Source organism: Dermacentor variabilis, chromosome 1 (genome assembly GCF_050947875.1).
Source record: "Dermacentor variabilis isolate Ectoservices chromosome 1, ASM5094787v1, whole genome shotgun sequence".
In the NCBI taxonomy this organism is placed as follows: Eukaryota; Metazoa; Arthropoda; class Arachnida; order Ixodida; family Ixodidae; genus Dermacentor; species Dermacentor variabilis.
The window spans coordinates 105,058,480-105,074,741 of record NC_134568.1 but is presented as its reverse complement, the minus strand read 5'-3'; the positions used below and the strand labels follow the sequence as shown (position 1 = coordinate 105,074,741).

The 16,262-nt window shown below is 46.2% G+C and overlaps 1 protein-coding gene across 1 annotated transcript in view; it reads left to right on the top strand.

The window, feature by feature from the left end:
• The window catches only part of LOC142582430 (nose resistant to fluoxetine protein 6-like), a 119,554-nt gene that overhangs the window by 62,172 nt on the left and 41,120 nt on the right, over nucleotides 1-16,262 (top strand). The window contains exons 6-8 of the mRNA XM_075692144.1: nucleotides 10,480-10,583; nucleotides 12,425-12,598; nucleotides 14,573-14,669. Coding sequence (XP_075548259.1) covers nucleotides 10,480-10,583; nucleotides 12,425-12,598; nucleotides 14,573-14,669 — 375 coding nt within the window. The remainder of the gene's footprint in view (nucleotides 1-10,479; nucleotides 10,584-12,424; nucleotides 12,599-14,572; nucleotides 14,670-16,262) is intronic.

Genomic DNA, 16,262 nt, shown 5'->3' with positions numbered 1-16,262 from the left:
TTCCAGGAGGCGGGACGGCCTCCTCCTTGCATCTGGATTTCGGTGCCTGTCACGTGACGTCGACGGAAGCTGGTGCCCCCCTCCTTGCAGCAGACTTTGTGTACCGGTCACGTGACGTCGACGGAAGCAAGATCCCTCCCACGATTGTAGAGAGCCTATTTAAGGCGCTCCGAAATGTACTTTTGATCACTTCATGCTCTTCTCATTTTCTTTCACCAACTTTTGAATAAACCGTGCAAGTTTCGCACTAGAAATCGTCTCGCCCTTGCTTGGTCGCCATGGTCTACCGGATGCCTGCAGCCCGCTGACAACGCCAGGCTACCCAATAAGTATCGTCGGTCGAGCTTCGATAGGCAGGCGCCGCTACAACTCGGCAGCAGTACGATACGCTACCCTGGAGTACGCAACAAAGGCTAGGGATGTCACTGCCACGTCGCAAGCTGCAATCGCCGCGGAAGCTTGCGCAACAGTAATCTTTACCGGGAAACGGTATGCGGGGAGCGCTACGTGCTTCGCTTTGTTATCACATGGCCTTATCATCAATTATGTGGCTTGGATGCTTGTTTTATGCTTGTTCTTTATTGAAACGTATGCTGTTGTGTATGTTCTATGCGTGTTCACAAAGAATGTAGGCACTGTTCGCTTCACTTTGCTGAGTTCTTGAAACCTCTGCCTTACGGGGGTACGAGTCACTCTTCCTGGCCTGCACTGCCGCCGGCATCGGTCCACATTTTTGCTAACGGACGCGGGCACAAAAATGCCGACCACCGAGAGGCTAACAGCTTCGCCGTAAAATTTATGAATAGCTCGAACGTTGTTCACACTATATTAACAACGTGAAAACGTTCCTGAAGAAAATGCAACGGATGGAATGCAGTTTATGAAATAATCAGTGGCAGCGCAGTAGACAGTAATTTCTAGAATATTGTTGCAGTAAGAGATGATCGACTGTAAAAAGGAGTGCACGCTGTCTTAAAGAAAAGTAAAACACCAACGGCCGACTTGCTTGACTGTTGTCGAAATGTCTTGCTGCATTTTTTCCCTTAGTGAGGCCTTTAAAGGGTCACAGAAAACGTGACCGCGGTATACCTAAATTACTATCATAAAGGAGATAGGGGAACTTTACACTCGAAATAATCCCCCGCTGCGAAGGTAGTTGCAGGTTTGATTCATTGAACAGACCAGTGCATTGAAAGCGCTTACAATTTAACTATTATAAGCCATTTACGCGATTTACTTCACAAGAAAGACAGTATATCTTTGTCTTTGAGAACCGGTCCTTTAACGTACACCTAAGCGCACGAGCGTTTTTACATTTCGCCCCCATCAAAATGCGGCCGCCGCGTCCGGGAATCGAACCCGCCAGCTAGCGCGTAGGAGGACAACGCCACAGCCGCTAAGCCACCGCGGCGGGTTGTTGACAACTGCGCGAGACATGAGGTTCCCACGTAAGGTTACATGTAAGGCTGAGTGCCAAGTGTATTACCTGATCACATTTGCTTATTTGTGTGTTTGCGAGCGTATGTGTAAAATTTAATGACTTTCTTTCCTATATAAAAAAAGGTGATCCATTTGACCTTTTTTATATCTTGCTCCGTCCATCGAGTCAAGAACAGATCGATTACAGTGAACTATGAAGTATCTGATTATCTAATGTATTACTTCGGCAACCTGAAAAGCACTGAATAATGGAATGTATTTATTTGTCTTTAGCATGTATAGCCAATATATTTAGCGGTGGCCTGCAGGCCAGGCATGAGACGACTAAATAACGCCATTTAAAACGCAGGCAACTCAAGGTAGAGAGCGTGCCATGAGAACTGAAATTAATATAGCCAACAATTTTAATGAGATCACCACGGCGCTTAAGCAAGAAGGATAAGGATAACCGCGAGGGGCCTGAATTTTCATTAGAACCATATGAAGTCGGCAGACAATGATACCGACGAAAGTATACGGGAATTCAAAATAATACTTAAATTGGCGACCAAATTCAATCTTACTAAATAAAAAAAAATTCTGGCTCTCCCGTAATAGAGAGTAGATGTAAGCATGAAATGGCAACCGGTGAAGAAGATTCCTTGGAGATCATACTAGCCACAATCTTAAAATGGGTTAGTGAATGTTCGCAACGGTGCACCCCACCATACCACATCGTGCTACGCCATACATTGCGCTGATCCATATGGACGCTGTCCAGCTAGAAGAAGAAAACCGGCTGAAGGCTACACGGCAGGAAACGAAAGACGCCAGAGAGAGCACATTGCCCAGCTAGAAGAGGAATTCATTCAATTCTGGGGTTTTACGTGCCGAAATCACGATTTGATCATGACGCTAGCTGTAGGAGGGGACTCCGGATTAATTCTGGCCACCAGAGGATCTTTAACGTTCCCACAATGCACGGGACACGGGCGATTGTGCATTTAGCCTCCATGGAAATGCGCTCGCAGCGGCCGGGATTTGATCCCGCGACCTCGTGCTTAGCAGCGCAACACCATAATCCCTAAGCCACCGCGGCGGGTAGAAGCACCTGACGGAGGCGCCTAGCAGCGTGGCGCCATTTCTCGAGGCGACACAAAATCCGCGTCGCGGGACTTGCGGAGCGCTGGCCTCAAAAGATCACAATAAAGTGTATGGTGCCCCGTATCTGCCTTTTGAACGTCGCTACTGGAAATGACAAATAAAACTTCAGCGTACTATAGAAGTTACAGCATGAGGGATATTGTGAACAAACATTAGGAAGAACTCTGAAGCAGTATTTTTTAAACTTGTTAGGGCAGTAACTAGCGTATGTAATTCGATTCTGTAGAAAGGGTTGGGGGCCAGAGACCGCATTTTCGTAAGTTTTGACTGGTTGAATCGATAATCTGGTTTTGCTCTCGATGCGGTAATGAGTTTTGTTGTTGTTGTGTGTGGCAAAGCCAGGGTCAAGAAGGCACCATTTATTATTTCATTTGTTAATCTGTTTTGTTTACATCAAGTATGATGCATTACATGTGATGTGCCTTATGTTGTACTTTTCGTTCATACCACAGTTGTAAGCGTGCCTACGGGTGAATAAATATCCTTGTCAGCAATTTGTCTGGGCTTGTTTCGTGCGTATCATCACCCTGGGCACCACGCATTGCGTCGTGGTTGCTTAGGTGAATCAGCTATGAATAGACCACCGCCTGCTCAACGCCCAACGAAAGCCCAGTGCTTTCTCTTCAATGTACCGGCTTCGACGCCGGTTGACGCCATCATCGACTCCATCGAAGAAGTCGTAGGTGCCGGAGGGTTGCAGTATCTGCAACACCACCGCGGCAACAATTTCTTGGCAGCTGCCCGCTCCGCGGCTCAGGCAGCCAAGATGGCGGCAAAAGGCTCCCTGCTGCTCGCCAACAAGGTCGTAGCACTCCAGTGGTTTATGTGACGGTCTATCGTCTTCCACCCTGTGTCGGTGACGACGCCCTGATTGCTGCACTTGCACCGTATGGGAAGTGCCGAGGCATTTCCGACGTTATTTTCAAGGACAGGACGGGCATCGGCAATGGCAGCCGACTGGTCAACCTCGAGATGGTAAAACCTCCACCGAATTTCATCATGGTGACTGGCTTTCGTGTAATGCTGGAATACAAAGGAATGAAGAGAGTGTGCTCCAAGTGCGGAGCAGAAGGTCATTTTGGGGCCACCTGCACATCAGCTCGATGCTCCCGATGTGCCATTTTCGGCCATGCGACTGCAACGTGCAACGCGCCATGCAGACGGTGTAATGGCGAGCACGCCACTGTTGACTGTGTGTTGCCACGTTCGTATGCTGCTGCAGTGACACCAGTGACGCCCGCCCAGCTACGACTGGGAGAGAATACATCTGAAGAGCCAGCACAGACGCAAGCCACAGATAAACCAGGAAAAGAAATTGCCCCAAAGGCGCCGACGCCAGCGTCCCCCGATGCCAGCGACGCTGCGACTTCTCCCTCTATCGACGAAGAGAGCAACGAGACGCCACCGGCCACAATGGCGTCGTCTGCCACAGAAGACGACGAGGAGCCTACGTTAGACGCCCAGTCTACGCTATCACAGCGGGAAAGGCTCCTTGCATGTGCTACAACACCGAACGCTAGCGAGGACGCGGATGGACGCCATCGCGGCCTCCCCGAAGTCTCGGCCGGTCCGTCGAGGATCACGCCGGTTGCCAAGACAACGACCGCGCTTGCGAGTGGTACCAGTACAGCGGTGAATGAGAGACGCACGCGCTCGCAAACAGCGTCTGAAGAAGCCAAGAGAATGCTCTCTTCAGAGAGCTCTACGTCATCAGAACCAATGGCGACACCCCCCAAGAAATGCAAGAAAATGCCACGAGACACCACTACCATGGACGTTGTCTCCGATTCGGAGACGTACTAACAATGGCGCCTTACACTGCATCTGCTGCCCGTAAGGGCTGCTTTTCCTCTACTCCCCGCTACGAAACTCAGGAAGCGTTGGCGGAACGGTGTCTGGCGCAGACATCCCGTCCCTGTGTGAGCGTCTGCAACCTCGGTATTTTAGTAATCAGCTTGCTTCCGGCTAACTTGTGTGAAGAACATGAGCAGTGCCCGTTTCGCGTTCGCTGCTGTGATACTCCTATGTCATTGCTGACTTTGCCGTGTTCTGGGTGTTGCACTGATGTAGGACGCCGATTCAGTTCGCAACTAGCTTGTGGTAAGCCATTTGTCATAGTCTATTTCTGTACGCAACTAACTCACTATGTATTTGCACATAATGACACTTAACGCACAAGGATTTCGTAGCAGAGATAGGCAGAGAGAAGTAATTCATTTCGCCCGCGAGGAAAAAGTCGACCTTCTCTTTTTTTCAGGAGTGTAACTTGAGAAACAAGCAGGAAGTTAAAAGATTTTGTGATGAATTTTCTGTTAAAGCTTATTTTTCATATAGCCCCGGGAGATGTCCTGGTGTAGGAGTGGTGGTTTTTCGTAGGGTGCTTCTGCATGGAAGTCACCGCCTTTTTGACTTGGAAGGTCGTGTAATAGCTTTTGATTTTTTCTGGGGTGATAGGAAAGTTCGGGCATTGAATATCTATGGACCCGCCGTGCGGTCAGACCGCAATGACTTCTTTGCGAGACTCTTCCCCTTTTTTGTTAGACAACCACCCATTCTTTATCGTTGGCGATTTTAACTGTGTTCTCGACGCCATGTGCGACTGACGAGGGCCAAGACAAAACGCTTCCAATACGCAGGCAACTGAATTATCTCGTATAGTGAAGGAATAGAATTTATCGGATGCCTGGGTCCATATGCATGGCGGAAGTTTTGGCGCCACATGGCAGCAAAGGCAATCGCAATGCCGTCTAGATCGAATGTATTTCCCCCCTGAATTAACAACGCAAATTGTCCAGTGCAGCATCCTGGATCTCCCCGCGGACGCCGGGTACATTTCAGATCATCGCCCTTTCGCTGTCATATTGAACCTCGAAGGAAGGCCAGGTGAACGCACTGATATGTGGAGACTAGACATTGCTCCTTTGCGTGACCAGGCGACTCTAACCGAACTAAAAGTGTCAGTAGCTACAACAGTTTGCGATTATGAATGCAATATCGAAGCGTGGGATACATTAAAGGAAAGGTGGAGGTCAGTATGCATAGCAGCTAGCAGGAAACGAAAAAGAAAAGAGACCGAACAGCTTTGTGAGTGCTTGAGAAGAATAAGGATAGCACGAGACGGTGACTCCCAAACACAGTTAATGCGCGAATACCTAGATCATCAGCGTGAACGCTACCATAGACTTACGAGCTGGTATTGTCGCACCTCTGCAAAGGCGTGGATGACGAACAGGCCAATTTCTGACCCTGAGGTACTGCGGCTGGCTCGTGCGTCCAGCAGGAGGCAAAGTGGCAGCTCTTTCATTGAAAGGGTTATAATAGAAGATGGAACAGAGAGCGGTGCGAGGCGAGATATCGAAATAATTTTTTGGAACTGGTTCTCAGACGCATTTTCATCGGAAAAGATTTACAATGCAGAGCTCTTGAGTGAAGAAATTTCGGACTTTTGCTCTAACCTACCTCAAGTGGAAGATACAGAAGGATATAATTTATTGTCTCCAACAAATCTGCAAGAAGTTTTTGATGTTATACGATCTATGAACAGCGGATCAACACCCGGTCCAGATGGCTTACCAGTCGAATTTTACCGGCCTTGCTGGGAGGAAGTAGGCACTGCCTTAGTATCGCTCCTTAACGGCATTCTTGCACGGGAAGGCATTCCTAAATCGTTTAATCGGGGCCGCGTAATGCTCTTGCCAAAGCCAGACTCCAACCTTGCAGAACCCTCATCCTGGAGGCCTATAACGCTGCTCAACACAGACTATAAAATATTGACAACCCTTCTTGTAAATCGCGTGAAGATATTATTGCCGAAAATGGTCAGTGTACATCAAACATCTTCCGTGCCGGGTCGGAGTATATTTTCGTCTCTCAACTTAACACGTGATATCATACAATACACAACAGCGCGTGAAGCTTCAGGAGTATTAGTAAGCTTGGATCAAGCCAAAGCGTTCGACCGCTTAGAACACCAGTACTTATTTGAGGTTTTACCATGCTATAACTTCCCTGAAGAGATTGTAGACATCCTGTGGATGTTGTATTCGCGAACAACAGCTGAGCTACTGCTTAACAGCATTTTAACACCTAGATTTGATGTGACAAGGGGAGTGCGGCAGGGCTGTCCTTTGTCACCCATATTGTTTGTGCTTGCGATTGACCCGTTGTTGAGGCGGTTCAGCGAGAGCCCGCTCGTAAGAGGTCTTCCTATGCCGGGAACCGGGTGCATAAAAGTGTCAGCGTATGCGGATGACATCACTTTGTTTTTACGGGATGTGGACAGTCTTGTAGAGGTATTTCGTATTTATAATCAATATGCTTCAATGTCAGGGGGCAAAATAAATATGAGAAAATGTGAAGCATTAAATTTAGGTCGCGCCGAAATAACGCTACCAAGGGACATTAAACAGACCGATCATATGCAAATACTGGGTATCAAATTTTGTACAAGTGGTGTTTCACCTCACACGTGGCGAGACATTGTCAGCTCCATTAAAGAACAGTCGGAAGCAGTTACTGCGTCGCCACTGCCGCTGGCAGAAAGGGCTTTCTTCATTAAGAACGTATTGTGCAGTAAACTGTGGTTTGCTGCAAGGGTAGCTCTCCCGCCGTCACCAGCAGTACGAGTAGTAAGCTCACTTATTTTATCATGGTTCTGGCTAAACAAGTCGCAATACGTAGCGCAGCAATTTTTGCGTCTGCCGAAATTCAGCGGAGGATGGAGCTTGCCGTGCATACTTACATGCGGTAGTCTGTTGTGCACTAAGAGTACATGTGATCTAGTTGATGATGAGTACCCTGGTAGGCCACTGCTCCTTTATTGGCTGTGCCATTACCGTCGAACGCTTATGCCGCCAAGTACAGGCAACTTGCTTCCGACGGCGGTAACGCCAGCACCGCAGTATGCGGTGGCTGCGCGCTTGCAAAGCCAGCTTATACAACTAAGAATTACAAAGTGTCGTGCGACACCAGTTTCCAGGCTTTGTGAAATGTTATGTGAGACAGCTGTACCTCCACAGAGAGCTACTACACAAACATGGACAGCCGTGCTTTCACCTGATTTGCCCTCTCATGTGAAGGATTTTCATTGGCAATATCGGTGGGGTATTCTACCTACAAGAGACAGGCTTGAACGCCGGCATATGGTAGCGAATGATAAGTGCATATATTGCGCACAAACAGAGACCAACGCGCATGTAGTAAAGGACTGCGTTGTAGCGCGCACCTTCTGGAAGCTAGTTGCAAGAATGTTTGGAATATCTATCGTGCGGCCACCACAGTGCCGAGATCGGTTTGCGAGTCTCGTCTACTACAGCTCTAGCTACGTTTTGTGGTGCTTCCGCAACATCGCAGAATGATCTCGGCAGTCAAATAGAGCAATGTACCCCAGAATGCGAAAACTACGGGTGATAGTATGGGGTCATCTTGAAGAACAGTTGTTCAAACTCGGTGAAGCCGGGTTTCTTCGCCGCTGGTCTACGCGGTACATAACCGTCTCCCGAGGCAAAGTATTTCTACAGCCAGAATAATGCTCAAATCTGTTGCCTGAGTTGACACTGTATCTGTATGTGCCCCGGGTACCTTTCATTAATTCGAGGCTGACAATAATTATTTTGCGTGGACGCTGTAATGAGTTTTGTTGTTGTTGTGTGTGGCAAAGCCAGTGTCAAGCAGACGCCATTTATTATTTCATTTGCTAATCTGTTTTGTTTACATCAAGTATGATGTATTACATGTGCTTTACCTTATATTGTACTTTTCGTTCATACCACAATTGTAAGCGTGCCTACGGGTGAATAAATTTTTTTGTCAGCAACTTGCCCTCTCAAGTGAAGGATTTTCATTGGCAATACTAGTGGGGCATTCTACCTACAAGATACAGGCTTGAACGATGGCATATGGTAGCGAATGATAACTGCATGCATTGCACACAAATGGAGACCGACGCGCATGTGATGAAGCGCGTTGTAGCACGTACCTTCTGGAAGCTAGTTGCAAGGATGTTAGGAATATCCATCGTGCGGCCACCACAGCGCCGAGATCGGTTTGCGAGTTTCGTCTACTACAGCGCTACCTACGTTTTGTGGTGCTTCCGCAACATTGCAGAACGATCTCGGCAGTCAAATATGGCAATATACCCCAGAATGGGCGAAAACTACGGGTGATAGTATGGGATCATCTTGAAGAACAGTTGTTCAGAAAGTTTCTTCGCCGCTGGTATACGCGGTACCTAACCGTCTCCCGAGGCAGTCTTTCTACAGCCAGAATTATGCTCAAATTCTGTTTGCCTAAGTTGAGATTTTTGATTTGTATGCGCCCCAAGGGTCTTTCATAAATTCAAAGCTAACAATAAGGCTTTGGCGTGGGCGTTGTAATGATGTTTCTTGTTGTTGTTATGTGTGGCAAAGCCAGTGTCAAGCAGACACCATTTTTTATTTCATTTGCTGATCTGTTTGTTTCTATCAAGTATGATGTATTACATGTGCTATACCTTATATTGTACTTTACGTTCATACCACAGTTGTAAGCGTGCCTACAGGTGAATAAATTTCCTTGTCAACTTGCCCATTGAACGGCTCTGGCTTTTGGCTCAAGGTCGTCGACAAGGGAGCTGAAACCATTTCATGTTTAAAAGGAAACAGACGAGTGAAATAAAGAACAGCTCTGCCGCCGGTCGGAATCGAACCCACATACTCCTCAAGGAGCGCGCGGTACTAAACTACAGCGCGACGGCTGTCTATGCGTCCACTTTCTTGGTATTTTCGTAATGTCTTTGTAACCAAGCCCTATGGTAAGTTTAGCCAGCCCCCCTTGCGGCGATGGCGGTGGTTGTGGAACAATCGGTAAACCGCACGCTTCCCGCAGTACATCTTAGGAGCAGGAAACGTACCTTCCTCGTATGCTATATACCTAGTACCTATCTTGTATGCACCTCGTATGCATATCTGCCTAGCTCGACCTACCTCTTATGCACATTGTGACGGAGGTGTGATGGGGCGCTAAGAAGGAGACAGGCAGAGAAGGAATAAATAAACAGTTTATTGGGTCCGGTTGTCGGCCTCTAAAATAAGATACAGTTCGGCGGCTGCGATAGCACACAAATGCGGTTGGCGGTGAGCGAGTGAGTGAGTGAAGTAACATTATTTCGGTCCAGAGAAGATGCAGGGGAGACCCCGCGCCACCCGGCTAGTCCCACGTAGCGACCGCCAAGCCGAACTTGACGGCCCGATCGCGGGCACTCTGGAGGGCCAGGATTTGGTCGTTGAGTTCGGGGCTGCCCATGAGCGCAGCCCACCTATCCTCGCTGAAGGAGGAGCCGATGGCTTCACACTCCCACAACACATGGTCCGCGGTTGGCGGTCCTCGAATCGGCCGTTTGCGTCTGGCGGCTTTTATGCTTGCCTCCCTATGCGGTCGCGGCGGCGAGGTAAATTCTAGAACGTCCCACAATCGTCAGCTAGCGCGCCTGCAAACTTGTAAGCGTCGGGCCTGTCTTTCCCGAAATGTTATAGAATAATGCCTGATCTGATATCGCGAGCGCATCCTAGCTTGGCACCAGAAGTGCGATAAGTTAACAAAGCCGAGTAGCGAGAGTGAATTGAACTCGCGTGGTAATGTTCTATAACCCTTGCATGCAATGTTCAAGATTGCCATAGTCGAGACGTTTCTCTGTTCGTATCACTGGAACCGAACACAACCTACTAGGGTGGCCAGAGGTAGCCAAACGCCCCAAACGGCCAGAGGTAGCCAAAGTCGCCGGCTTTCATTTATGCCTATCGCAAAGTGCAGTTTCGAAGGTCATTGATGCATGTTTTAAATCACCATTAAATTGTACAGCATTCTTCGTGCTGCACGGACTGAATAGGGGGAATAATGATATTGAAATCTTTTCCGCAGCACTTTACTTGCCGCTTTCCTGTCGCTGACGATCATAGGCACCGTTACGGACATCACACTCAAGGAGCGACGTCATCCCAAGGCACCGGCTTCCGAGAAACATGGTAAAGATTTCATTACCATGCCTGTGCATGTAGAAATTTTCGCGAAGGAATGTAGATGGTTTAGATTGCAGCTGGATCACTTTATTATTGTTGTAACTTCATAAGGTCTGCAGTTGTGCAGTAGGCAATAAAAAATGAAGATCGCTGCATATTGAAATATTTCGGAAACTATCCCTGAGACATCGCACAAGAATGGCACATTACGAAAAAAAGCATCAAATTCATTGGAAGATGTTAGCTTACGTCGTCAGGCTCTTGCGTTTTAAATGCGAAGCATTTCTAGTGTCTGTCTGTCTGTCTGTCTGTCCGTCCGTCCGTCCGTCCGCCTACGTCTTGGTGCTCTCACGGACATTTCTGTAACTTGGTAGGTACCAAAATTCTCATAGTATGACAAGAGTGTATGACGAACATAAATGATAGCTCAGAACATGAATATCATGACGTGTGTCATGTAGGTCATGAAACAGCCGTCTATGTCTTGGTATTCTCATGGTCGTTTCGTTAACTTGGTATGTACCGAAACTGGCATAGTATGACAAGATTCTATGGCGAACATAAATAATGGGTCATGACATGAGGGTCATGACATGCGCGTCATGTAGGTCATGCAACATCCGCCTATGTCTTGGTGCTTTCATGGACGTTTAGTCAACTTGGTAGGCTTCCCGTGCACTGCTTCGCATAACATCGATTCCCACAGGGTGTGGGATCTGCCGCCTTTTCAGTCGCCAGAATGTTTTCTCCTTTTGTTTTATATAAAGCACGGTACTCTTCTTCAAGCCACAGCCTGTTTCAAGAATTAAAAAAAAGAGACCTGTTCGTTGCCATAAATAAGGTTTTAATCAGCTCGGAGATGTGTTGAAAGTATTATAGTATAACGTGTATGGGAACTGTGACTTGCGTTTGTTTGTTGTTCACACACCTTTGTTAATTCCACACGGCTAATTACTCTCTCGTTGTTTAAGTGTTTACCCGTTTCTTCATTCTTTCTTGCCGCCATGTATAAATTTTCACAAGCTGTAACATGTAAATTTATTACAATATTCCCCTTAAGAAAATGAAGGAGCCAGGGTAATGCTGTTTCCACATTCTCTATGCGGACCTGCGTTAACTCATTTATCTCACTTTATTTGCATTCACTTATGCCACATTGTCAATTACTCACTATGTGTGGTTGATGGGACAATATTGGCTTAGGGTGTAAAATATATTGCACCTCTGGGAAGAGGAATATATTAACGTATATTATACGGTATACGTTCTTGCAGCACCAATTTCCCGCATCGTTACTTCTCAACTGAACAACCTCTTGACGGGAAATTTAAATCATTTTCAGTGCGCGTGCGTGCGTGCGTGCGTGCGTGCGTGCGTGCGTGTGTGTGTGTGTGTACGCGTGTGTGTGTGTACGCGTGCGTGCGTGCGTGCGTGCGTGCGTGCGTGCGTGCGTGCGTGCGTGCGTGCGTGCGTGCGTGCGTGCGTGCGTGCGTGCGTGCGTGCGTGCGTGCGTGCGCGCGCACTATACAAACGCTCACGAAGACAAATGTTCGAGATTATTTTGCACTTCGGGCGTACCTGAAATTGGTGGGTGGCGCTGTTGTAAGGAAAACACCAAGCGGAGTTCACACATGTTTTAAGGTTCCTTTATCGGGTAATTTCTAAAAATCGCGACATTACCACTAAACAGGATTGAGACGGCGCCAAAAATTTGCTTCTTTTTCTTTGCGAGTGATCAACAGAGATATTGCTCAGATGTTTCGTGAGGCTAGTTTTGATTGCAAGCTGTGCCGCGTGCTTTAGGGCAGCGCCGGCCATATTTCGAGCGTCCCGTGTCGTCGCTGCAGGCAGGTCCCTGGAGGCACTGCTCTGCTTCTCGGCGTACAGCAACGCGCGCAAGCTTTTTGCGCCGGAGAACAAGCCGGACAGCCTGCGGGCGCTCCACGGCATACGCTTCTTGTCCATGACGTGGATCATCTTCGGTCACAGCTACTTCTTCATCGAGCACGTGCAGCCTTTCCGTAAGCGCATCCACACTGTTTCATCATTCTGCCACTGGCGGTTAATGGTAGCGGTGTGACAAACTAAGCGGGCTCTTTGGCAATGAAGAGCTGCTGCCGGCCTTCGCTGAGTTAAACACAGAGCCTCCTCAGCTAGCTGGGGAAGCTGACATGCTTGTTTCACTTCAAGCGGAACAGCTCGAAGTACACTCGAACGGACAATGTTTTAGGGCGTTGCCTACTGTCAGTCTCTTGTTGGCTTGAGCCTTGTAGCGAGGAGTGACGCTGCGTTCAGCAAAACGACCCTTTCTTGCACAAAATGGGCCTACAACGGTTTGGCCTTGGCCCGTACATAAGCGCACCTGCCGCACTGGTATTGTGAATTAACCTTGCTAGACGGCTCAGCGGCTAGAAAATTTTGCTGATGAGCCCGATGCATTGAATAATGCTGTCTTTGCAGCGGCAATTGCAAGTTTCATAAACTTTCTTAGAAGTCTAGTTTCGCTTTATATTCACATCATATATATGCCAAAATATTCTTGATCTAACATGTCTGGATTTTTCGTTTAACGCACGCGGTGCACGAGTCCGCCACTGAAATAACAGAGGCAGCTACATTGTCTCCGCATAAATTAGGATATAAGGAAAATATACTTAAGAGGAAGCTTTAGCTCGGGCCCAACTCCGACGCGGCCTATCCAAATACATGTAAAACGCAAAAACGTTTTTATGAGATAACCCCTGGACCGATTTTGATGAAGTTTTTTGCATATGAAAGAGAAAGTTAAATTCTAGTGACTGTTGGAAGCGGAATTTCGATTTAGGGCTTGAATTTTCTTAAAACGATTTTTAAATATTTGACCGTTTGAAAAAAATAGAAGCACGAAGTTTACAAATTCATAGCTCTGCATCAAGAACCGATATCGCGGTTCTGTAAACGGCATCCATTAGATCATTCAAAGCGGACAAATTCGATATGTCATTTTACATCTTACGTGAATTTGTTACGTTGGTTACAACGGTTTTGGAAAAGTTGTATTTCCCTATGATTAAATTTTTTTATATTCATGTGTAACATATCAATTTTGTCCGCTTTAGATGTACTATTAGATGCAGTTCACAGAATTGTATTATCGTTTTTAGTAGTTGAGTGACAGAGTTGTAAACTTGATAGTTTCGTTTTTTCAAAATTTTCGATTTTTGACAATTTTTCATAAAAAATTGACAACCTAACTCAAAAATTCGAAACCAACAGTCACTAGATATTAAGTTTGTCTTTTAAATGCAACAAACCTCGTCAAATTTGGTGCAGTGGTTGCCGAGAAAAACGAATTCTCCTTTTACATGTATTTAGATAGGAGCACTCGAGCTAAAGCTTCCTCTTATAAGCATCAAGATATGTGATTCGTTTAGCCAGGATCATTAAGCCGGTGGTGTGCAGTGTAATTTATCAGCTAAAAGATGATATCGAGGGTGACGTGGCGAGCAGAATTCTTTGTCGTGATGATACAATTATTTACGGGTCTTCAATGGTCATGCTATGTGGTTCATTGCACTGTAAGATTGCTTGATGGGCGTGAAGCCCCGGAAAGCCCGACCACATTGTGTTTTCTAATGCAAATGCACATTATCTAGCGTTTAAAACATAAACGACTCACGTGCTACTGTTGACATATCATAAGGAAGCCCTACTTCTCGTATACTATTTATACTGTACAAAGGGCTATAATGTAGGTAGATAAATATTCAGGAGCAGAGCCACTCGCTTGGGCGACTGCTGCTACTTCGTCTTCTTTTTTTTCGTTATTAAAATATGCAGTGCTTACGATCGATTAAAAGATCACGAGTGTTCATGCTGGGGAGACAACGTTCTTCCTCAAAAAAAGAAAAAGAAGGTTAGGCGCTTGCAATACCGAAATGACCGCGTTTAATTTGCATAAATAGGAAGTGAATGCAAATTTATTACATCAGGTCATTCACGTCGTTTTTCCGCAGGCGGGCTTTTCAACGGCCACGAGATGTACTCGGAAAATTTCTTCTTCTCCGGAGTCATCAACTTCACGCTGGCCGTGGACTCATTCTTTTTCATTAGGTATGAACAAAACTGTGCGCCTTATCCCTTGACCACAGGCAGACCACATCTCTATCAGTGGAACTTCAGGGACACTTGCAAGAAAATAGTGCAGGAAAATCGCGGAATGCCTCAATAAAGGAGAAGGAAATTGTGAGCGGAAAACAATACTAATAACTTGCCTCCGGGGGAGAAAGCGCTGGCGTCAAGTTGTTTTCTTCATTTTTGCAGAACGCTAAAAGAATAGCACTTGCTTCCAGATCGTTACAAGAATTTGTCAAATTACATTAGTCAAATATTAATAGGGTCCTTCGTTTTTTTACGAAACCAATATTTCCCAATTTTTGCACCCCGTACAAGTTTGATTAGAATCAGGTTAAACCTGATTTTCCCCCGAAGTTTGCCCTTTCGTAAAAAATACTAATTAGTGCAGGTGTTACAAAATTAATGAACGTCGCCCAGCTTTCGCGAGAAAGCTGTCATAAATATAGGATAGCATAGGAATAAACTTTATTTGTCCAACGGTTATTGATGTTGCTGCCCGGGGCTAGGCTGTCATGAATATAGCATATTGTTAATATCATTATTATACAAGTATGGCATATGCCTCGCTTTCACCTAACAAGCGAAAACTGGCTTATATAAATGTATATGCTCAGCGCATGCAGGCCCCAAATGAACAAAAGCATGTTGCTATTAAATGGTCATATTTACAAGAATACGACGATGGCGCATTGCGCCGCATTTCCCGCACGTCGCATACGTGTAAATGGCTGTAATGCACTGAGAATCGAATTAACCAAGCGCTGACGTTGCTGTGCATTGCGAATGATAGCTTTGCTATTAAAATAATGTTCACCCAAATACGTACGTTATGTTCAAAATTTGGCTGACTCGTCTGGTTGGTATTCCATCAACGTTGTTGCAACAACGCTTACTGGGAACCAGTAGAACAGGGCGACACTAAACAGGGACTAAATGCCGAACAAGTCCTCCCTCCCTCTAGGATGGGCGAAAAAATGCTTCCAATGCAGGTGATAATGAACGTCAAGAATTACAAAGGCTTGTAATATAATAAAAAGCACCCCACCTCCTATACGAAGCATGTCCGTGGGCACTACCTTTTGTACTTTTTTTCTTTGCTGAAAAATGTTAACAAAATGAAGACGGGATCGCCAGATCCTTTCTTCTTTGTTGTTTTTGTTTGTTTGGTTTCGTTGAAACCTGTTAACAATGCTTACCAACGAGGATGTGCGGAGATGAGTTCGTCACATGATTTGCAACCAGCTCTATCTGCCATTACATGTTCTTGTGAGTGAACGTTTGTGTTAAATGGCGACTATTGATATTTAGTGCTAATGGTTGCTAATAAAAATCACGAACTTTGGGCTGTCGAACAACGAAAACCCTGATATTTCCCAGTTTGTCTACCAGAGAAAAAAAAAGAATACCGATTTCCTCCCGATTTTTACTTTCAGTAATGCCAACCTACGTTTACCCCAAATTTCAAAAATATATAAAATCAGAAAATGAAGAACCTTAAATATAAAAGTCAACTTTCTTATCTTCGAGGCCTTCTGTTGCACTTAGATGAAGAGCAAATACGGTATTCAT